This window comes from Pipistrellus kuhlii, unplaced genomic scaffold, assembly GCF_014108245.1.
Source record: "Pipistrellus kuhlii isolate mPipKuh1 unplaced genomic scaffold, mPipKuh1.p scaffold_m20_p_19, whole genome shotgun sequence".
In the NCBI taxonomy this organism is placed as follows: domain Eukaryota; kingdom Metazoa; phylum Chordata; class Mammalia; order Chiroptera; family Vespertilionidae; genus Pipistrellus; species Pipistrellus kuhlii.
The window spans coordinates 5,311,055-5,335,587 of record NW_023425504.1 but is presented as its reverse complement, the minus strand read 5'-3'; the positions used below and the strand labels follow the sequence as shown (position 1 = coordinate 5,335,587).

The window sequence follows — 24,533 nt, the reverse complement described above, 5'->3', positions numbered from 1 at the left end:
GGAGAGCAGGATTTTTCAAAAGGGACTTTCACAAGGCCTTGGGTGCGATGCAGGCTGAGCATGTCAGAGAAGGTTGGAAATTAGGTAGAAAAGTTGGGGATAGGGAAGAGAGAGAGGTGTACACACATATTTTAGATTAATTTTCAAGCTATTGTAAAATTCCTGCATTTTTTGGCTACTTTAGAATCAAATTATTTCAATGGGATGGAGACAAAAACCATACATCATATCACCTCCAATGTGTGGGCAGCAGCAAGGACACAGTTGAGTTTCAATATGTATTTGCCGATTTGGCTGGATTTTTACTATACAGTAACAAGATACAATCTTATTCAATACTAGAGGCCTGGTGCACTAAATTCGTGCACAGAGTGGGGCTGTCCCTCAGCCCAGCCTGCACCCTCTCCAATCTGGGACCCCTCAAGGGATGTCTGACTGCCCGTTAAGGCCCAATCCTGGGCCTAAACAGCAGTTGGACAACCTTCTCACAACTAAGGACTGCTGGCTCCCAACCATTCGCCTGCCTGATTGCCCCTAACCACTTCTGCCTGCCAGCTTGATTACCCCATAACCACTCCCCTGCCAGCCTGATCAATACCTGCTTCCCTGCTGGCCCAATTGCCCCTAACTGCCCTCCCCTGCGAGGTTGGTTACCCTAAATGCCCTCCCCTGCTGGCCTGGTTGCCCCTGTCTTCCCCTGCAGGCCTGATCACCCCCAACTGCCCTCCCCTACAGGTCTGGTTCCCCCAAACTGCCCTCCCCTGCAGGCCTGGTTCCTCCCAACTGCCCTCCCCTGCAGGCCTGGGTCTCCCCACTGCCTTCCCCTGCAGGCCTAAACCCCCGCCACACACACAGTTGCCCTCCCCTACAGGCCTTGTCACCCTCAACTGCCTCCACTTGCAGACATGATCACTCCCAACTTTCCTCCCTTACAGTCCTGGTCCCTCCCAAATGACCTCCTCTGCTAGCCTGATCACCCACAACTGCCTTCCCCTGCAGGCCATCTTGTGTCCACATGGGAGAAGCCATTTTTTGTTGGACAGTCAATTTGCATATTACTCTTTTATTAGATAGGGTTCCTACCAATATCATAAACTTCACAAATTAGATACTGCCCTAAAAATGCCAGTGAACACATACATAAATGGTCAATCTTTTGTGACTTGTCCAAAGAGATTAGAAACTTATCCAAACTGCTTCCATATTGTTTTTTACATTTTACTATTGAAAGTATTACATATGTTCCCATTTCCCCTATCAACCCCCTCCATTCCATATTGTTATGTCAAACTGAGATGTTTCCAGAAAAGAGGCTAAAATATCAATCATATCAAACCAAAGTTTATTGATTAGAACAAACAAAATTTCTGTAATGAAAAAATTGCATTCGTAAAAGATGGCATTCACATTCATTATAGAAAGCAACAACGTAGATGTAAAAAATTGCTTAAGTGAAAAATGTCATATTGCAGTCCCATTTTGCAAGCTGAAAAATGATTTTGTCAACATTTGCATAAAATCTGCACATTTATATACTGCATGTTATTAAAAAATTTTATCACTAAATTATTATGAATTTTGCAAATTTATGCTTGCATTTATACTGTTGCTGGTGTAAATGTGGTAGGTATTGAATTATTTTTTCAGTTTAGTAGGTAACATCCTCAAACAATTGACAACAGTTGTGAAATTACAAGGACATTTTGATAGTTCAGAATTATTCAAATGATGTAATATGATCCTACCGTTACATTTTCTCCTGTCACAAAAGAAGGTGGTTAGATTATAGTGGGCATACTGATAACTTCAAGTTATTCCATCTATTAACCGCACACTAGCCAATATTTTAGGTCAGTAATAACATGTCTTTCAAAAAGGGAAGTCGGGTCCCTCTCAAGGATCTAAACCATGGTATTAACACTGCCTTGTGAATTTGAACTGCAGTGTAATGTGTAGCTGAGACATGATTCTAAATCCTCCTTACTCATGTTTCCTCCTGGCTGCAAGAAATTTTATATACCACCAGTTATATTTCCACTACCACAGATATTCTGATGTCATATCTCCAATGGTTCTGCATTAAACAAGACTATCTATTGTGGTTCTCTCATTTGTATTCACAGTCCCTATAGTTCTTACATAAAACAATAACAATACAGCAACAACTATAAAAACAAGTCCTGGCGATATGGCTCAGTTGGGGGCATCGTGCCATGCACCTTAAGGTTGCCGGTTTGATTCCGGTCAGGGCCTGTGCCTGGGTTTGATTCCCTGGTAGGGGGCATGCAGGAGGCAGCGAATTGGTCTTGCTCTCACATTCATGTTTCTCTATCTCTACCTCCCTCCCTCCTCCTCTCCTCTCCTCCCTTCTCCTCTCCTCTCCTCTCTCCTCCCTTCTTCTCTCCTCTCCCTTCTTTTCCCTTCCTCTGTAAAAATTCAATTTAAAAATGTTTTTTTTAAAAGTAGTTCTTAAAAGAAAATAAAACATCATAAGCTTTCCTGGGTCTGAATTTTTGGCTCTTTGGAATAGGGAAAGAATACAAGACTGTTTTCAGCAGACTACCTCAAATACAGGCTACCAGGTAAGGTGTGAATGACACTTAAGAAAATACTCAAAAATAATACTGAGAGATGACAACAAAGGAAATAATAAAATGATGGAATGGTTCTGATAAGTGAATATGTCCTTCTAGAAGTTAAGAAAAATTACATTTAAATATTAACACAAAATGTACATGGAAGAATCAAATGTGCCATATGGACTATATAAATACATTGGTACAGATTGAATTCAAAAAGGTACAATATAACACTAATAATAGTACAGGCATGCCAGAAAAGACAACCAAAAATTGAAACTGGTATGAAAACACTTTTTAAAAGACCATTTTAATCTAGTAGTCAAATGAAGTAATTTATATCCCCCCAAATATGTTTAATTTTACCATGTTTAATAAAGATATTTCAAGTTTTACATTTTAAGTGGATTTATTAGAAGGATAAAACCTCCTTATAGCCCAGTAAGTTGAGGATTTTACCAATGTGAATCTCATGATTTAGAGTTAGACCATTACCTAGCCAAGTTTGCTAAGAGAAACAGCATATATGTTCAGTTATGGCTCTGTAGACTGAAACATCATCTTGGGAAGGATTCTTTCCTCCCAAATTGGCAAGTTAAAAAACAAACACAAAACTGAATATATGCATACGTATAGCCTCTTTCAAATAAAAATCATTAAATTTGAAAGAAGCTATTCTTATTTCCTCTCTACACAAAGTCATAAAAGACCGATACTTAGAATGCCCTTTAATTTTATGTAACTGTGGTTTGGCCGCCCCTTACCTCAGATCCTAGTAAAATATGAGGGAAATCTGTTATATCCAAACTATTTTGAGGGGCTACTAAGTGATTGGAAATGTATTATTTTCAAATATAGTAGCCAAACACCCATTGCTTGGGGTATATTCAGAAGAACAAAAATAAAATAAAATTAAATAATTTTTTATTCTCACGAAAACACCCAGGACTAATGCTATTTCCACGTAAGTGTTCATTTCTTGTCAAGAATATTCTATCAAGACAAAATTAGCATGTGGGTAAACTGAAAAGATTAACTATTCTATCTGATGCATTGATATCCATTTAGTCTTCTTATACTTTCAAGTATTCCTTTCATGTGTTGAAAAAATAATTTAAGATCATCATTCAGCAGGAACAAGAGTGATCCAAACAGCTGATTTCTTCTGCCAGGCAGAAAAAGAAACAATAGCAAAATCTATTCATTCCCATTGCATGACTTCTATTTTTATATTATTCTATTTAAATCCATTCACAAAATTCATGGGTTAAAAGAACACCCACTTGGTAATTATATTATTTTATCTAAAGCCAGAAATTATAAATATTCTTGCTTTCAACTTTCATATTACTTATAACGTAGAGCTTTGGCCATAATGGCTAGTTACAATAACTGTAAATGCTTACAATAGTCATTTGGTATTTTAATGGACATTTATTCTAAACCCTAGACATGAGACTTTTTTAGTTTGTTGCATATTGAGTATCCTGAGATGATTAACTTTTTGTAGTTGTTTCTTCATGCTTTCTTTTTTAGCTGTAACCACTGTCAATATGCTTGTAGGACAATAACATAGGCAGTTCAAGATTCTGATTCTGAAAAATTTAAAATATACATAGTTAAAAGGTTTATTTTAATAATAACAATGTAAAACCATTTGTATAGCATTTTCAAAAATAAGTCAAGTAGTAAATTTTGTTATAAGAGTAAAGAGACTGTCTTAACAAAGAGCCAAGTTTTATTCACATGCAGGAAAAAGAAAGAGTGACACAATAACCAGTTTTTAATGATCTAATCATTTGTCAGCTGAGTAAGATTCAGACTTGCTTTTTGCTTTTGGATTGCTCCAGGGTTCTTCTAACAGTTGTTATCTCTAGGACTATCTGCCATAGCCGAGGCTTACCTCACCAAGATCCCTTCCTGTAGCCCATAAGCTCCTTGAGAACAGGGACATTTTATTTATCTTTCTATCTTTAGCAGTTAGCACAGAATCTGACACATAGCAGATTCTCAGGACACGCTGAATGAATGAACAAATTACTGTGTGTTTTTTTTGGATGTGCAAAATTTGACAGAATATCCTGAATATATATTGTTTTGAAAAACTGTTGTTAAAGTACTTTATTAAAAGAAACATGTTTCCTCTTTGTAATATTGAAGTTACTTTTCTTTTTTTAATCCTCACCCAGGGAGTGAGGATATTTTTTTCCATTGATTTTTAGAGAGAGAATGAAAGGGAGGGGGTAAGGGAGAGCGAAAAGGAGTAGAGAGACACATCAACTGATTGCCTCCCACATGTGACCTGAGTATATGCCCTTGACTGGGAATCGAATCTGAGATCCTCTGGTGCACAGGCTGACACACTAACCACTATGCTACACCAGCCACGGTGAAGTTAATTTTCTTTTTGGTAGATGATGTATCTAAGGGTCAAATGACTCTTGTTTTTCTTATTCATTATCTTTTTAGGAAAGAAAAACCAGAAATATCCCTAAAAAATTATAGATTTTTTTCTGTCCTCTAAATATCATCAAATGCTATGAGTGGGATGGGGCATAACAGGACAATGGATAACAGAGTGTAAATCAAGAATGTTGAAAAGTAGAAGCCCTATGTCATGGGAGGGAGATTAACTTTCTCATTCTCTACTCTAAAATCTAACCTTTTTAAACCTGAGAAGTGGAAGGCTTTAAAGAGGTATGCTATTTTCTTTGTGCATCTTCCTCACCATGGTTGGACTAGAAGTCCTCCAGAACACCTTCTATTTCTTTTTATTTTCCATATTCTCATGTTAATTTTTCATAGAGGGTTATGGTGACTAACGAAAATAAGATTGCCATTTATATTGAGAACTTGTAAAAGGTGTCATGTCACCTTATCAACCAAGGGATAAACTCAGTGGGGCTAAATTAATTTGCCAAATATTTTCCTTGGAGAAGAACTAATCCACATGAATATAAATTCCTGGAAGAAATTTACATGAAAATAAAACAATTGCTTAAAAGCTATAACTTCCTCAGCTCTCGATTAGGCCTTGTAGGAGTTAAAGCCCTGGAGAGTCCAAAAGCAATAGCAGTGTCTGCTACCCAGCCAATCCCCCAAACCACAGACCAAGCTAAAGAAAGCAATCCAGGGGGGTACAAAATTAGCTGTAAAAAGTATAGCTAAAATGCACCACACAGCCTAGGACAAGGCTAACTGGGACAAAGGGGTAAAAAAAACTTTGAAGGCTACTGAGAGGCAGATTCATCACTGAGGGAAAATATAAGCAGGTGAGTTGCTCAAAATGGAGGTTGGGCGAGGGAGATGCTGACAGAGGCAAAATTAGTCAGCTTCCAAACTAACACAGCAGATGCAAAAGAACCAATGGAATCAATCCATTCATTCAATATTTCTCCTTTGATGGACTGTGGGGCAGTTGAGAGCTAATGAAAGAGGGGGCCTATGAGGTGTGGATTTATAATTCTTAGCTTCAAAATGAACTGACTTGCAATTTCATTCATGATGATCATTTATTTTTATGTGTGCATGAAAGACAGCCCTGCCCTAAGCTGTACAGAGTTGTTTCTAAGTTGACAAGCTTGAAAACCTCATTTATGAATTACTCTAAATTTCCATAAATGGATAAAAGACCTAGGAAAGGTCTGGGTAACAGAGGCCCCTGCAGTGGGAAACAAAATACACATGGAAGAGTCATTCCAAATTCAAGGATTCCTCCCATAGCATATAAATTCCTTCCAAATAGTTTTTGGGCAAATGGAAGAATGATATAAAATAATTTACTCATTTTTAGAGAAAAAAATGAATTATGAAACATTTTATATAATTAGGGTAGCACCCCCCTGAATGGCTAGTAAAGATTTTACTACCTCTGAAAGTTGAAACATTTAGCTTGAATAAAACTTGGCATTAAAAATGATTAGACTGGCTTATTAATATATATTTGGGAATCAGACATTTACAAGGACATTAAGTTTAAACCTGCAAACACACAGACACAGCACATGGAGATACAAACACATTGAATTATTCTCACATGATTCCCAAAAGAACATGCAATGCTAAACTGACTTGATATTATACAGATGCAATTTTGGAATATTTCTTTTCAATTATTCAAACACATTTTAAAATCAAAATTATATTTCTTGGTTACTATTGAGCATTATTGTATTACCCTTCAGCTCTGGAAAATGCCTAAAATTTTATTTGGGGGGGGGGTGGGGTTAGCAAATTTAAAATACATATTTCCACATATTCCAAGTAATGCATCTTTATATTTTAGCAAAGAATAATATAAAGTTCACCACACCAACAACAGAAAAAATTTAGAGAGTGATAGTTTCATTTTTTTCTTTATAATGCTGTTAATCTTTTTCTTTAAAGCCAGCCCACTTAACACTAGGTACCTGTTACAACATATTAGATTCGTCTGAGAATGTTCGTAAAAGAAGAGGTCTGACTGAAGGTCTGGCGGATAATGAGTCAGATGCCTTTTTACAGCTCAGATTTCTCTGTAATAGTGAGGTAAAGATACTTAAAGGATTTGAATATTGGTTAACCTACCTGGTGATAAAAATGTAGAAGAAGAAAAATCACGTTCTATAGACTAATTCTTCTGGCCAAAAGTACAAATGATTACAGTATAACAAATGCATAACATTTAAATAAATACATTTAAAAACCTAAGAAAGTGTCCAACTTGAATCGAATTGTTTTCATGGTAGAAGTATACAGACATTAGTAATATGTGCCAAACTTGAGTTTTTGAAATGATTCTGGTAGGTTATGTGGTAGATGAGTCAATATATTTTGATTAGTAAACCATACCATCCTTTTGGTGAACACCTCCTAGCGTTGTGGCAGTGCTGTCAGTGTATCGAACAAAGAGAAATTGTGCAAAACAGTCCTGTGTTGGTGAACTGATTGGTTCTAATACACCGTGGCTTCTATTGCACAGTAGTTATCAACGGGACCAGAGATTTACTGTCCAAGTTTTTGAAATAATTTCCTGTCCAGTGTGACAATTTGAGAAGATGAACAAATGATTAATGAAAAATGACAAAATACTCCTTTAAGTGTCAGTAGAAGATATAAAAATAAGTCATGAGAAGCAATTTTTCATAGAGAACCAGAAAATGGTGTCAAGCAAATGAGAATGCAAGCAAGTTGGTACATTAAGAAAGGAAATCACCTTATTCACTCCAAGAGAAACTGTGATTGCTGGAAGTTTGAGAAAGCATGAAGATAGTAGATGTTCCTGAGGAAGGGAGGCGTTTCGTTACCTTGTTCACAATTGCACAAAAGGTGGAAAATTGCAGTAGAAAAAAGAGAAATGCAGAAACCAAAAAAAAAAGAAAAGTAAATATTCTCTGAAATGTAAAACATTTAAAAAGAAAGCCTGAGAATTAGAAGTCGAAATGACATGTTAGTATTGAAGACGTTACAAGTAAAAGTAGAATTAGAGTTAGGAGTAGTCTATTATTATATGTGCACACTACTACTTCTCTATATATCAATTTAAAATTGTTTAGTTAATGGGAAAATTGATTATTTTGAATAAAATAATTTTAAAAACATGATTCTCATTGCAATAAAGCTTATCTCTAATCATTATTTCACTAAGCTACATTGTTCAAAACCCACTGGTTGGAGAGCTATGTCCAGGCTGCATCACCAACCCACCTTAAGGTGACTAGCTCCCTTATGCAATCACACAGATAAAATATGAAGGGACTGACTGCCTTTGGGCAGCTGCAGGTTAAAAACCTAATCAAAACAAGCACAGTGGGAAAAGATTTGATAAAACCACACTTTAGAATTATTTGTCTCGGGGCTAGTGCTGTAATACATTTATTCTAACATAATTTGATGAGTTTCTTCCTTTTTCTTACAGAGCCCTCTTTCAAAGGGTAGGCTCAAGAGCTATAAAATTTTCCTTTAAAACACCTAGAAAAAGCAAGTGTTGATATAGTTTAATCAGAAAACCTAAAAGGTTATGTTTTTCTTTTTCATTGTATGCCGGAAGTTAGAGACTTGGTTTTGGCATTGCCCATGGCAAACAGAAGATGAGTAGTCAACTACAGGGATAAATTTAACAATTCTGTTAATTACCCATATCATCTACATAGTGCCTAATGAAAATAAGATTAAAAAAAAATACCAGTTAAAGTAATACATGTATCCAGCATAGTCTAATAAACAAACTTTAAAAGACAAATACTTTGACTTATTCATGTTTTAAAATTACTATATTTTTCCTGTTCATATTTTACCTTAAATAAAGCTAGTAACATGCAAATTATAAATGAATAAAGCTAGAGAAATATCAGTTTATAATTTTTTTTTCTTAAAAGTTGCTTTGTCTTCTATTTTGTGGGCAAAAACCTTATAAGATTAACATGATACAAGTATCTCACCCTCATGTTTAATATACAAGCCTATCTACTTAAGACTGTAACGACAAGCATATTTTGGTGCTTGTATCAAAACCTTGTATCCAACCACTGAAGATAAAATTATTTCTATGAATAATAAAATTTAGAAGTTTATAGATTCAGTTATAATGGGAAAAAAGGAAATATGAAAGTACAGAAGGCAGTAGAGAGCATGGCAAATATATCTAAAACAATCAAATTGATATAGCTAGCAATTGGTAGGAGAGAGAGGTGAGAAGGACTAGAGATAATGAGCTGAAACAGTATGAAATTTCCACATTCCTTTGCAGTCATCTACAGCTCAGTTAGCAGTGTGTCAAAGAGGCCAATGCATAAAGGTCCATCTCAACAGTCATGGCATTAGGATTCAACTTTATTTTTGTCTAACCTAGTTCACAGTGTTATTTTTCTCAGAACCAATGGGTGTATGTGACTGTCAGCATTTCGATAGTAATCATGATTGTCACTGTTGTTCTTACAAGGATAAATTACATTTTCCAAAAATTTCAAAGTGCTATCTCTGGGAATTTTGCTCAGGTAGTTGACATTCTTCCTTTTCCTGTCTTCCACTCTGAAAGAGCTCCCTTCATAATGGAATATTTCTTTTTGTTCATGCAGACTTCCCACGCTAGGCTTCAATTTGTTGCTGGGTCCCTTCCCATTGGATTATAGTGCCCCTGTGTCCAGTAGGCAAAGTCAAGCCTTCCTTTTGATTGTTGTGGTTTACATAGGAAAACTTATATGTGGAAATTCCTCCATTGGAAATGGGAAGTGGTATTTCTTACTTGGCCAGAAAGTCTAGATATATTTCACTGACTGAGAGATAGCCCAACAATTGTGTTCAGAGGGGAACACAATTTTTTGAAATGTCCAAAACCCTAAACTTTAAAATTTGAAGTGTTATCCTGCTGCTCCACTGTTCAGTGCTCAATAGTTTCATTATACACTTCAGCAGTACGGCAGTGCAGCTTTGCTGATTTATAAGAAACATTAAAGGCCTACGATCCTTAATGATGGAATTTTAGCTAAAAAATTAAGCATATTGCTGAAAATATAGCTGAGGAATATATTGCTTAACCACATCCTTGATTTCAATTACTTAGGGAATCTATTCTGAAGATAGCAGAATTCCTTCTTATCCTCACCTTTTAAAAATAATTTTATCTTTTATTTTTCTATTACAGTTGGCATCCAACATTATATTAGTTTCAGGTATACAACCCAGTGATTAAACATTTATATAACTTACAAAGTTATCACCCTGATAAATTTAGTACCTATCTGACATCATACATAGTTATTAGAATATTATTGACTATATTCCCTATGCTGTACTTTACATCCCATAACTATTCTGTACTCAATCCCTTCACCTCTTTGAAGACCGCATAATTCTTTACAATGCTACTGCCAGGACAGAACTTTGCTGTGGTGGCTTCAGGAGGTAGTGATGCAGACACTGAAATACTTCACTTGTCTTAAATCAACCCATATCATTTAGTCTACTATTCTGATTTATATCACATGAATCCATTTTATAACTTAATTAGAGTGAGACTCCTTATGACGGAGGTATCCTCTGATTCATCCCTGAATTACCAACACCTAGTATAGTAGCTAACTTACAGTGGACCCTCAGGAAATGGAAGTCACCAGAAGGCTGCTTCTGTAATTGTTACATGTAAATGTCTTAGCTGCTTTCTCTAAGGTTATAGAGATATTTTCACTACCCACTTCTAAATTCCCTTCATATTGGCCAAGACCAACATGAGGATAGCACTGTGAGCCTAGGTGTAATAGGCATTTCTGGCAGTGTGTACAAAGTACCAAGGTGCTTACTGGTTGATGGTCAAAGAATCTTCTATTTATAGGTAGGGACACATCCTTTATCCCATTAGGGAGTGTGTCAGGTGTGAGGCCAAACTAGTGTAAAAGAATATTTTTTTCTCTTTAAAATGAGGCAAATGCCTTAACAAGGGATATTGAACAAAGTAGTAAGTCACCCAGATGGCAGACTGTTGGTCATTAAGAGATTCTTTCTCCTTTATCTTAGAAGTGGGCTCTGCCTCTTTGGTATAGCCAAATTGGGCTTTATGTAAACATGTGACTTATCAGAATAACCATGGCTGCCATGTTTTAGTTGGCCTTTATGCATTCATATGCACTACTTTGCTCTTGCATTTTTCTCACAAGGAAAAAAAAGTGGCAGCACTGCTGAGTGCCCACAACATTCTGTCTCATCTGCAACTCTCAAAATCACATAGTGTTTGAAACCACTTAGTCTTTCAGACATTGCATATAAAGAGAGATGTTCATCATTAGGTGGCTCAACATGTTCATTGGTTCAATGAAGGTAAGAATGAATGAATTAATGAATGAATGAATGAACGTGATTATGGAAATTCTCATCATTCTAGCATATCAGCATGCCAAGCTACAGCACAGACACTAGAATTCTTCCACCCATGGCAAACAGATTTCATGCTGAACCCCTAGCAACATTCTATGCTTGCTATGTAAATAGGGCTGCGGTCCCAGAATCGCATGGTTTCAACAGAAGTTAGGAATGTTCTAGTCTTTATCTGTAAATGCTTTGTAGAATTCCTCCATTTAATATCCATTTAATTTAATAAAAGTCACCTTCAGCTAGTATCTAATTTTTTATGCCTGTTAGTAGCTCTCATCACCTAAGTAATTTTTTTAAAGAAAGGGCCTAAAGAAGAAGATAATATTTTTGAAAGTTTGGATTTCTGAAGATTTTTGGAATGTCTTTAGAACATGAAGCTGGGTGTGAGCCATTATTTAGTATGAGCTCCACTATCCCAAATAAGAAAAACATTTAGGAGCACCCCAAAGTATACTTCCAAATAAGGAGGATGGAAGAACAACTCAAGAGATTCTTCCTAGGCAAATTCTCTATTATAACAAGGCATAAAACCATTTATTATTGTGACATTTTTTATTTGGCTTTATTTAAATTGCCACTTGAGCCATTTTGGGAGGAACCTACTTTATCAGTCTGTTTTAGCCCAGTTCAACTGATATTAAGGTATAATCATACAAGTAAATGTTACTTTCCCATACTAAAACTAAATGCCGCAGGCTAAAGGAAGTTAGTCAGGAGTCTACTGGAAAGATTAAAGAACAGACCAAGGCAGTCTTAGCTAGGTTAACATTATTGTGTCCAGTTCTACCCATAAGGCATGCAGAAGCATGGAATTAAAGCAAGTTCTAACCATTTAACTGTACACCAACTGGTCTTGTATACGAAAAATCAATGTGGCTTTTGCCACTGGTAGTCTATTTGCTTTTGATTGGGGCCAACACTGAGTTGTAACAATGATGCTCCTCTTTTATATATCTAACTGCTGATGATATTCACACTATAATTATTTTAGTTCCCTATGTTGTATGATGACGACCACTAGATTCTATCAATTCAATAGGCCAGAAAAAAATTCGAGACAAACCAGTATTGTGGCTAAACTGGTTGGCAAATTTGATCAAATAGGTCAGGAGATATAGCTTAGACTATTAATGTTGCCTGGCGGGGGCTAGAAGATATAGTTGGTGTCAATATGATAGAAATGAGGTTTTGTTTGGCAAAATGAGAGTGTTGGCAGGAATGACATATTAATGTGTTGGTAAAAATTTGCCAGAAGATTTTCCCCCAGGCTAATCTACCCCTTTCACTTTAAAGGCTTTTGTAGAAATGTTCAAAGATATCAGACAATGCAGGATCAAGCAATTAGGCTGTCAGAGGGGAATAACTTCTCATTTCCACAAAAGATTACAATTTAAGCAGTAAAAACACACTTATAAAACAACCCTGAATTTTTACAAGTGTGTTCAGGAGGGTAAGGATGTAGAAACTACATCCAGGAAATTTTCTTTGGTTCAATTATACTGCTGGACAGACAGGGCTAGAAGCAACTCAGAGATTAAGCAGCACTATAATTAAAGGAAAGGGAAAGTTTTGAAAAAGGCAAATGGGGATTATCAACTGAAAAAAAAAATCTTTGAACAACCCACAGTGAAATAGCTAAGGTTAAAGCTGGAATGTTGGTGTGGAAATTTCTGGTGTGAAAATTCTAGGCTACTAAAGAAAAAAATAATTTTTCCATTTAAAATTCCATATGGAGCATATGTAATACTCCATATGGATTGCTAAAGGTCACATAGAACACTATTAAGGAAACTACTTACCACCTGTATTGGATAACGAAGTTTTTACTATACTTTTTATGCAGAAGAGGAAATTAAGTGATGAACCTGTAAGGAGGGGTTTAACATGCTGTAACTAATGCAATTTTCTAAATAAGATTTTTATTTCATGGCAGATATTGAAGCCCCTTCCAAAAATCAGTTTGTAATATAAACTTAGTTCTTACCCTGGCACTTCTTCTTCTTACATTCTTTAATACTATCAGGAGAATCTCAGGGAAAAGGCTGACAAATATTAGAAGAACTATGGCCAACCATGTGGATATAGAAGACAGCATTTGAGCAAATACAAAATACATTCTCTGTTGTTTGAGAAAAGGCCTAGAATGGAAAGAAAATACATAATGGAAAAATGAATTAGTTCCTGTTCTGAAGTATAATTGAAACTGTCTTTTGGATTTAAAAGGAATTTTCCTTATTCACATTATGAAAGTAAATTTCTTTGTAACATTCTAAAGTAATAAACAGATTTAATTTATCAAATCTTTGAAAACAAATTATAATAAAAAACACTTGCTTTAAAACAACCCAGCAATCAACTTTAAAGCTGCTAATTGGAAAATATTTATTTACATTAGAAAATACTGGAGCTCCAAAGATATGCAAGAAAAATGTTAGTTAATTTTTGTGCTAAATAGCATTTTATTTACTCAACTGTTTTATTAATATGAGAGTGGATTTGTGATCTATGTTCAAATTTTAAAATACATTCTTATAATCCCCCCCCCCCCAATTCCTATGTAAATACAGAAAGAACTATAGAACTTCTCTCTCTCAAATGGGAGGACTCTATAATTCTCATCCACAAATATATACAGAATACTACTGTGAGTCAAATAGGTTGACAATACAGCAGAATATTGCTAAAAGGACATAAGCGTTGGAGCCCAAAAATCCAGGAGGACCCCTCATTCTGATGTTGGATTTCATTCCAAGTCATCCCCTGAACTGTTAAGTAGCTACTAAGAAGCACAACCAAGTTTTATTCTACTGCCTGAGCTAAAGCACAGAACGGCTAATCAAGGTTGGGATTCACACTGGACTATTCTTGGATTAGTCCCATTTATTAGGTCACACATAGTGCTCACTGAAAGTAAACTGGTTTCTCCTTTAAAAACTGAAATTTATGCTCTTTTATGAAACACAATAAAATCAAGCTTGTGGCTCTATATAAGAGGAACAGACTGAGAAATAAAAAAATGAGAACAGTGAGGTAAAAAATTTATAAGGCTTGGGTTAACAAGCTTTCTAGGGTCCCTAGTATACAGAAAAAACTTCTTCAGAGCTCTACGCCCACTCTAGTTTTGAAAAGCATCCTAATTTTTAGACAGTTAACTGAGCCATAAGGTTCCAGCAGACAACTAACAGCTAGCTACAAAGCATTCCTCTGCATGTACCTGCAATACTCTATGATTAATATCTCTAGATTTTTCTTTTTTTACCTCGGCATCTATGGAGCTTTGCAGGGGAGCAGTAAAAAAAACAGAAGATATTACTGGATTAAGTTAGGGGCTCAGAAATCATCATTCTTACTGCCAACTTCCCCCAAAAGGAGTATACTACAATGTCTTAAGGTTGAACATGTCCAGAGATATTATCTGCAACTAGCATTCAGCTGAAGTTTCACATGGTTTCTAGTGACAGTTTGCTGGTTGCTTTATAGTATTAATTTTATATTCATGTAGTACAATAGTTTAGACAGTTCTATTTAAGGACAACACTATAGGTAAGAAAATAAAATATTAACATTTCATATTTAGTAAGTACCTCTAATGAATTGAAACAGCCATGGTGATGTCTTAATTATATCAAGGATTTATTTAAATCAATAAGGATAAGAGTTAGAAAGTAGTTTGTGAGACATTTTGTTCTTATGGAAATTTTGCATAATTAGTTCAGATGCTGATTACACAGATTCACAGATAGAATTATGGTACTGTAAGAATTATAGTTGCATATCATATTTGGTTAATCAACTTTGATTCATTTGTTTTGTTTTGTTTTTAAATAGAGACTTCTTTCAGTTTCACCACTTCAGTAATTACCTATATAGGGACCAAATATATGCTGTGATTACACATTTACATGGAGCAGTACTTCCCTAAGTGACTGGGTTGTTTCATATTTTTACTTCTTAAAGCCTTTATTTTGAAAAGCTTTTCAAAACAGTAAGAATTTCTTCTAATTAAGTCTCAAGGGACAAAAACATGGTCCTTACATCTCTGTGATAACATGGAATATTTTGTATGTATGATTTTGCTCAAACCAGTGAAAATATATACTCCTAGAATCTTTATGGCTTACTCTAGCCATATTCTCTGCTGCTGACATCATTATCAGGGGAAGCCACATTAATTATACTTTGAAAAGTTTTGATTATATAAGATGGCATGCCCTCAATATTAAATACTAGCCAGTCACACTGCTTATTCCAGGGAGATTTCCAATGCAAGTATGGATGCTTCTTGAGTTACTCAAAAGACCTCCCTTCTGGTAGTCCCTGGCCAAATCTTTCAACTTGAAAGTGTATAAGACCTTTCTGTGAAGTGAAGCTAATTTCTAGCATGACCTCCCATGTGATTTCTAGTGGAAGTACTCATTCTGTAAAGTTTATACACAAAGTAGTTACATTATTATCTATTTGGGCCCTATTCTCTCTTTATGGTATACTAGTATAGCTATTATTCATGTCACTACAGATGTATTTAGGGTATAGAATATATACCACTCAATACTCAGAGGGTTATATCTTAAAATCACCATCTCATTGTGCTGTTTTTCTTTTTTTGGGGGGGTGAAAGCATATACAATGTATATATACATATACCTATTTTCCTATTTACATATTACTCACATATATACAGCTGCTTACCAAATAATTCCTCCCCAGAAGAATGAGAAAAATACATAAAAGGCTAAAGAACCCCAAATCACAAAGTGATTTATCCATGTCCAGAAACGAGTATCCAAGGCAAGCTGAAAAGATACAACACAAAAGATTTCATGATGAGTACAGACTGTACCAAGCTATGGTACACTGTACACTATTGTACCTGATAACTTTTATACAATATGATACATACGGGAGCACCTAGCTTGGGCCAAGCTTCCAGGAGAGAATGGAACTAAAAGGAGAACAGAATCTAGGATTTTCAAAGAGCTAGGGTATGAAAGTGCTCAACTCTGTCCTAAGTCCTCTAGAATCCAGAGGACAGGTGTAGCAATGTGGTAGATCAAGCAAGTATAGGGCTATAGATGTCTCACTAGTGAAAGAAGGGCAAAGAATGAGGTAATGAAAACATCTAGGAGTCTGGAGCCCCAAGTCCTCAGGGAGATTATGGCAAAAGGAGAAGGCTAGCTGGTGGAGGCAGGTATACTGAAAACAGAAGGAAGGGGTATCTAGGAAGGGTAAACAAACTACACAAAGAATCTTGATAGCTGAAACACAACCAAGATGGGGGTGAGGGGGTTTACTAAATACAAAGGAAACTAGCTCCATATGCCTGCATCATGTAGCAATGGATCATGGGTCTGACTATGTAGTGTGCCTTTCAATTGCAAAACCCCTACCTATTTAATTAATAACATTTTCATTTGCCTCAGATTAAAATCCTTCATGCTTCTGCAATTGTTTGTTTCTATAGACTGATTGTTTCTATAGACTGATTGTTTCTATAGACTGTGGAACAGGGGTTTTCAAATGCAATCTAAAAACAAAGAAGTATAGTCTACTTCATTTGCTTATAATTTCTGAGTCACATGAATTAATATCTAGGGCACTGAATTATTAAAGAGGAGGTGGTATCTCAGTTTTGATACTTGTTGTGACACCATGATCCTTAGCTCTCTGTTAGTTTCACATTCATAAACAGGATGTTGGGAACATTGTGAATATAGCCCAGTCTTGAATTCTCATCCTCTGGGCTGTCAGAGAAAATGTTACAATAATATCTATCCATGCCGAAACCGGTTTGGCTCAGTGGATAGAGTGTCGGTCTGCGGACTGAAGGGTCCCAGGTTCGATTCCAGTCAGGGGCATGTACATTGGTTGCAGGCACATCCCCTGTGGGGCAGGGGGTGTGTGCAGGAGGCAGCTGGTCGATATTTCTCTCTCATCGATGTTTCTAGCTCTCTATCCCTCTCCCTTCCTCTCTGTAAAAAAAATCAATAAAATATATTTAAAAATAATATCCATCCAAAGAAGAGGGAGTGGCCGAAACCGGTTTGGCTCAGTGGATAGAGCGTTGGTCTGCAGACTGAAAGGTAGGTCTCAGGTTTGATTCCGGTCAAGGGCATGTACCTTGTTTGCGGGCACATCACCAGTGGGGGATATGCAGGAGGCAGCTGGTCAATGATTCTCTCTCATCAATGTTTCTAACTCTCTATCCCTCTCCTTTCCTCTCTATTAAAAAAAATATATATATATATATATATATATATATATATATATATATATATATATATATATAGAGAGAGAGAGAGAGAGAGAGAGAGAGAGAGAGAGAGAGAGAAGAGGGAGTGGATGTCTTTTGAAGGACTTGCGAAAAATGTTGCAGTAAGGCCAACTTTAACTATGAAGGGCACTTGGAAGCCGTGGGTCCATACACAAGGCCAGGTGGGAAAAGGGTGGGGAAGCTTTTATTTCAAATCATGACCCTGTAAATAATAGTAATAAATAACAACTAACATTTATTGTACTGAGCACACTCTATGTGCCAGTGTCCATTGCAAATGCTTTATGTATCATTAATTGACTTTTCACAAAAATATCCTAAGAGAGATAGATGCAATTTTATCTCCATTTTATAAAAGAGGAAATAGAGGTACTAAGAAACCAAATCACTTGTCCAAGGTTATAAGTAGCTAAACCGAGATGAATTGTAACATTTTTGATAGTCCTAAAATATCACTGAAATAGTAGATGCAAACATATGTTAGGTTTTTTTGGTATAAGAAATTAACCAGGAATTAAATTTTAGAGGGGAAATGATTAGAAGTCTATTACACTTCTGAATTCTAGTTCTGACTATTGGGTACATTGGAATTCATTTAAAGGCACTCATTCTTGGACACATATGAGATGTTTATTACTGGAACCATCAAAAGAATTGGATTATTTTTTCAACTATAAGACAGTCCCAATTCATGAGCCTTAAGCTTTCAGAGCCCTTATTACATGGCTGCCAATAATTTTGCCTAAACTACCCTTCTTGTATGTTATCTGCTATATATTTTTATGCATTTGATCACTAATATAAATTTTAGTGATAAATACATTATATAAAATTTACATACAGATCTTGCTGAACTGTCTTAAGTACTCAAATTCATTTAAGGCCTGGTTTTCTTAAACAAATATAAAACTTTAAAAAATATTCAAGTACTTAACATGGAAAAACACACTCACAGGCAGTTTGATTATATACCACTTATAACATCTTGAAAATAGCTGGAAAGAAGGAACAGATTTCCGACATAAATATGGTATATGAATTAAAAACAAATAAAAAAAATAAAGAGGATAGACAACATACAGTAAAAAATCAATCACAAATAGTATACAAATGCCTAATCTTTAATATCATACATACTTTAGTAAGCATTCAGACTTGGATGATAACCATAATAAAATTAAAGATTAGAAGACAAAAAAAAGAATATTAGTACAAGACCAGAAAGTATTATAAAAATGGTGTTAAACATACTTGAATAAATAAAAATCTAACCTTTAGAGTTACAGTGAATACTAAGATTGTAAAAACAATGGTTCCAAAAGTCCAGTTTCCATACACCTGAAAAAAATTAATAATTAATTAATAATTACCAAGAATACACAAGCCTGCATAAAAAATAAAAGCCAAGTATAATCTTGTGTATAACTGCAAAAAAGTATTGCATGAATTGTTTGGGGAATATCAAGTTAAAAGATCAGGCCAAAATGCTAGATTTAATTGTGACTGTAAACTTTCTTGGTCAGGTAGACCACATTTGTGGCTGGTAGCACTTATTTCCATTATTCCAAGCAGCATGAAACAGGGAAAAACACTGCTATGATAAAGGCAGAAAAAACCCTCTTCCACTAACAATGTTCATAAAAAGCAAGTCATTGCATGACTCATATCTCTAAAGAGATTGATATGGGCTTTTTCTATAATATAAAACAAAAGCTATGAACTAAGGACTAATATGCAGACAAATGGACTCACAAGTTAAAAACAGTCTAATTTTGGGCTGTAAACATTAGAGCTGTTAGCAAGTGCACATCAAGGAAAAGCAGATACCATGTATAAATCCAAATGATGGCAATGAATGGCACATATGCTTACCAAATGATGTCAAGGTCTGAATGCATAACATTAAAACAGAAAATGAAATGTAAAAGGTTTTCAAAAATAAAAACAAAAAAACTAAGGTTAATAGAAGCATAGAAGGAAAAAAAGAATTTGATCAAATCATACATGGGCATTATGTTTAACTGCTGATAGCAGTTGTTCCAATTACTGTAACTTTAGCAAACGTTTAGGAAGGTGACATATACAGAAAAATCTGATTAATCTGGACATCATGAACTGAACATGGGTGATGGATTGGATACAGACTGTGTTGAGGCTCCCCAGTCACCACCTGAAGAATTTTCTGAGCAAAAGAACCATGTCAACAGAACTGCAGGAAACTATCCACCTACTTTGCAGCAAACTTTTTAAAAAGCAAGAGTCAGCTCTATATAATTTATGTGCCAAATAAAAAGTGAAAGTCCCAGAATCAGTCATAAAGCTAAAGACTTGAGAAATTATAAAACTGAATTCCTTCTTCTTACTGATGGGCAAAGTTGACTTGGAAAGCTGAAGTGACTTGCCTAAGGACACACAGAGAGATTAAGTAGGGTACACTTTTTGGTAAGTGCTACATTAACCTACTCTAAAGTACTAGATTTGTATTTCCTCAAAAGTTAATTGGTGATTAATAAGTTTAATAGATTCATATTAAACTGACATGTCAATCCAAATTGGAGAGGTTTTGACTATAATACCTAATTTAAAGTATCATTCAAATCCACTGAGCCTATCACTTCCCTAACAGATACTGATTCTAGGTTCTAGACACAGTCATTGTACTCAGTAAATTCTTTTGAACCTTAGCTTTGCTTCACATGATGATGATAAAGAATGAATTACCATAATTCATTGTTAGCAAACATAGTGAAAGCATCATACAAGTTGGTTTGATTTTCCACTGTGTGGCTGTAGGAAGACCTCATTCCATTCTCTTCTTCCACAGCTGACAGGGCAAAATCATTCCAATGCAGAGGCTAAACTATGTAGTGCTTGCTGGGAAGGCACTGGCAGGATCAGTGTAGCCTTTCATGAAAATACTATGCTACCATGTGGAAGGGAAGGAGGAAGAGAAGGGAATTCCATATGTGAGTTACCCTCTTGAACTCTAAGCATGGAAGGCCGCTATGAATAAGAATTGAGTGGGTCCAGACTTTCCTTTTAAAACAGAAAAAGCCTTGCTCAAATCAAAACCAGTGGCCCAAATTCTGAAGTCCCAAGAACTTTGTTCATCCAATAAAAATTACAGCCAAGTTAAGCTTCCAAACTTTTTGCACATAAGCTCTCTAGTTTGCCATGTGAATAAGGAACACTTCTACTGTTCTAAAGAAGTTGTGAGAACGAAATAGTCTACCTTTAAAAAATTTTGCAAAATTATTACAGCTAGAATATGTGTATGTTTGATCCAGTGCTCATGGAAAAAAGATAAGCCATACTTCTAATACCAAATAAACAATGCCTTTTTTTACCTTTGCATTTTCTTCTAGGGATGCATTCTGAAAAAGAAAATAAGTCCCAAAGAAGAATACTGTCCCTTCAAATGCAGCCAGAAATGTCCAATATAAAAAGGGGCCCCATTGCAGCATGGCATTGCCAGAAATTTTCCTATTGAGAAATAGGGGGAAAATACAGGTTAATGAATCTCTATAGTCTGTTTATGACCCTGTTATAATGAAAGGAACTAGCTCCGAGGGACTGAAAGGCTTTCAGTAAAAGGTCAGACTGAACCATGGGTTTATTTTTATGCAATCACCTCCTGATTGGAGGTAATGAAGTAAACTGCCCGAGCACTTCTGTTAAATTCTGGCCACCTGACAACAATAATATAGTCAATAATAATTAGCTCCCATTTACTGAGTACTTATTATATGTCAGAAAAGTAGATTATGATATATATCCATTTTTATCCACATAAAAACCACATGAGATAGGTATTTTTATCACTCCTATCTGTAAATGATAAGGAGCCTCAAAAGATATACCAAACTTTGATGCACATTGGAATCACCTGGGGAATCTATGAAAACACTGATGCCTAGCTCCCAACATCAGTCTGATTTAATTGGCATAAGGCTAAACTGTGCATCAGGATATTTAAAAAAAAAAGTATATATATATATATATATATATATATATATATATATATATATATATATATTATTGAAGTTTTTGTTTTGTTTTTTCAGAGAGGAAGAGAGAGGGACAGAGAGTTAGAAACATGGCTGAGAGAGAAACATCAATCATCTGCCTCTTACACACCCCTAACAGGGATGTGCCCGCAACCAAGGTACATGCCCTTGACCGGAATTGAACCCTGGACCCTTGAGTCCGCAGGCCGAGGCTCTATCCACTGAGCCAAACCGGTTTCGGTGCATCAGGATATTTTTAAAGCTCCTCAGGTGATTCTGCCATGCAATAAAGTTTGGGAACCACCAGTGTAGCAGCACATCATAGTTCACTCATTTAGTAAGGGATAGAACTAGTATACAATCCTAGATTTACTTGTCTTAAATCATATGCTCTCAACCAAGATATCTCTGCTTCCCAACTACAATTGTTAAAATGTTTCTTTAAATCAAGATTTCTTCCTAGGAGCTTAGCCTTTTTTTGGTCTTGGGATGATGCCTTTTATAATTGAATAACATGTTTGAAGCTGTACAGTCATGAATTGAAAAATGGAATGTCTCAGATCAAAAGTTTAAAATCTGTCAAAAATGATACAATCTTCTTAGTACAAGTCAGAATATTACTAACATACCATGATGTCCCTGCCTAAGGTAACTCCAGAGAAGGTATGAAAACACAGGGACTACCTTCTGCCTCAGCCCATGACAGTGACTCTCAAAAGCCTCATTGGCTGGAAGTTGCTGGGCGATTCCTGCAAGGATCTTTATGGAGGTCCCTCCCCTGTAGAGTAATCTACAATGACAGGCCAAGAGCAGTGTCTCATCAGCGCACACAAAGAAAACTGAGTTTTGGGCTGTCATGGCTTTCATTTCTGCATTAGATGTGGCAAGTATATTATCTATGCAAAATGGATTAATAGTTCATTACCTACACCTGCTGTTCAGTAAGTAAAACTCAGGAAAACCCTTACAATAATTTGTGCTCAACAGTTTTCAACATTCTTAATGTATGAAAGTGCTCAGCACAGCCTAGAAGTTCAGTGGAAGAGAGTGTTAGAGTAACATCAATAGCTACAATCTATGAACACTTATTATGTTCCAGGCACTGTTTTAAGTTCTTTTACGTGTTGTCACTCATCTAACCCTCATAAAACCACTGTGGATTAGGTGCTCTTGTTGCCTAGATTTTAATGAAGAAGAAATTGAGGCTCATCTCAGTTAAGTAACCTGTGCAGGTCACAGTTAGTGAGTGGCAAAGCCAGAACTGGAACTCAGACAATTAGCTTGAGCACTTGCTGGGGCTTCATGGGAGGGATTCTGCTTACTACCACCCAAACTCCACTCCAACCAGAGCAATGGCACTATTGGGCTTCACTTTCGTTGTTGTCATAAGACAGAATACACTGTTGGCTCAGTGTTTGAGAATGATCATCCAACTGGGAAGAGCACAGGGCTGATTATTGGGAGGACTGAATTCTAATCTTAGTTTGGCCTCTAGTTATACCCTGTGTTAGGCAAGTAATTTCTAGGTCCTGGTTCCTCTTCAACATATGGACCTTATATCCTGATTAAAACAACCCTGAAATTCAAAGAAATTAGTCATTTGAAAAAAATCTGAACATTGAAGAATATGGAGTGGTCAGCAAACGGTGGCTCCAAAGCCACATGTGGCTCTTTGGCCCCTTCAGTGTGGCTCGGTGTTAGAACCACTTTTTCAAAATAGAGTCGCCCAGGCCGAAAACTGACTTCAGCACATGGGCCATGAAGTTTCAATTGCAGTGTACGTATACGCCCACATGTGGTATTTTGTGGAAGAGCCACACTCAAGGGGCCAAAGAGCCACATGTAGCTCATAAGCTGCGGTTTGCTGGCCATTGGAATATGAGATGTTAAGGACTTGTAAAATTTTAAGGTCTGATAGGTACTGTTATTTTTTAAGTTCTTATCATTAAGACAAAGATACTGAAATAACTATTTTAGACAATGCTTGATATTTGCTCCAAAATACCGTTTCCCCGAAAATAAGACAGTGTCTTATATTACTTTTTTTTCTCCCAAAGTTGTGCTAGGTCTTATTTTCAGGGGATGTCTTATCTTTCCATGCGCTAGGTCTTATTTTCGGAGGATGTCTTATTTTCGGGGAAACACGGTAAGTCTCTGATGGAGCAGAGATGGTTATTAGTGAAAGAGAACTGGCTCTGTATTGATAATTTGTGAAACTGAGTGGTAAGGACAGGAAAGTTTTAATATTTTTAATACCGTATTAATGGTATTTTTGCTACTTCTGTGCATGTTTGAAAATTCCCATAAGAAATAACTTTAAAATTATGATGATATATTTTATAAATCTGGATAAGTCTAATAATTACTAAAGGTGAGTTTTATGAGTCATACTGGTTAAAGAAATCCCTCAATTTGTATATCTTCACTTCATACAAATAAGCCACACAAGTCTATGTACTGCACTTGACATCCACTATTTAGCAATGCTCATAATCTGCTGTAAATTAACATCTTTATTTATCCTCAGTTTTAAGGCTTCACTTATAAAAATCCAATTAAGTCAAAGGTTAAGCAACTTGGGCTAGTGCTAAGTCCCCATCCATATAGAAACACATGCATTTCCAACTGACCCAAAATGGATATAATGGCTAGATGAATTAATTCCTTCAACAAAACAGTTTTCAAATGGGCCTAACAAAGGAAGAGAGAAGCTATGCCTCAGGGGCAGTTTACAAGATTAAGTCCTAACAATATCATCAGTTCAATTTATTATAGGTAGAAATCAATGTTCTAAACTAGTAATGAAGATCTTTGTGTGATGCACTTCTTTTG

The 24,533-nt window shown here is 35.8% G+C and overlaps 1 protein-coding gene across 4 annotated transcripts in view; it reads right to left on the bottom strand.

Annotated features, from left to right (window-relative positions):
• Window positions 1-3,981: 3,981 nt before the first annotated feature.
• ATP11C (ATPase phospholipid transporting 11C) overlaps window positions 3,982-24,533 on the bottom strand; it is a 186,212-nt gene continuing 165,660 nt past the window's right edge. Inside the window, exons 25-30 of one of the 4 annotated variants that reach the window (XM_036443269.2) lie at window positions 21,042-21,177; window positions 18,967-19,032; window positions 16,113-16,216; window positions 13,408-13,561; window positions 7,774-7,839; window positions 3,982-4,174 (exon numbers count right to left, since the gene is read on the bottom strand). In XM_036443269.2, the coding sequence (XP_036299162.1) occupies window positions 4,112-4,174; window positions 7,774-7,839; window positions 13,408-13,561; window positions 16,113-16,216; window positions 18,967-19,032; window positions 21,042-21,177 (589 nt within the window). In that variant the 3' untranslated portion in view covers window positions 3,982-4,111. Of the gene's footprint in view, window positions 4,175-6,988; window positions 7,094-7,773; window positions 7,840-13,222; window positions 13,289-13,407; window positions 13,562-16,112; window positions 16,217-18,966; window positions 19,033-21,041; window positions 21,178-24,533 lie in introns of all 4 variants that reach the window. The other 3 variants (XM_045583476.1, XM_045583474.1, XM_045583475.1) reach the window with 3 other exon arrangements.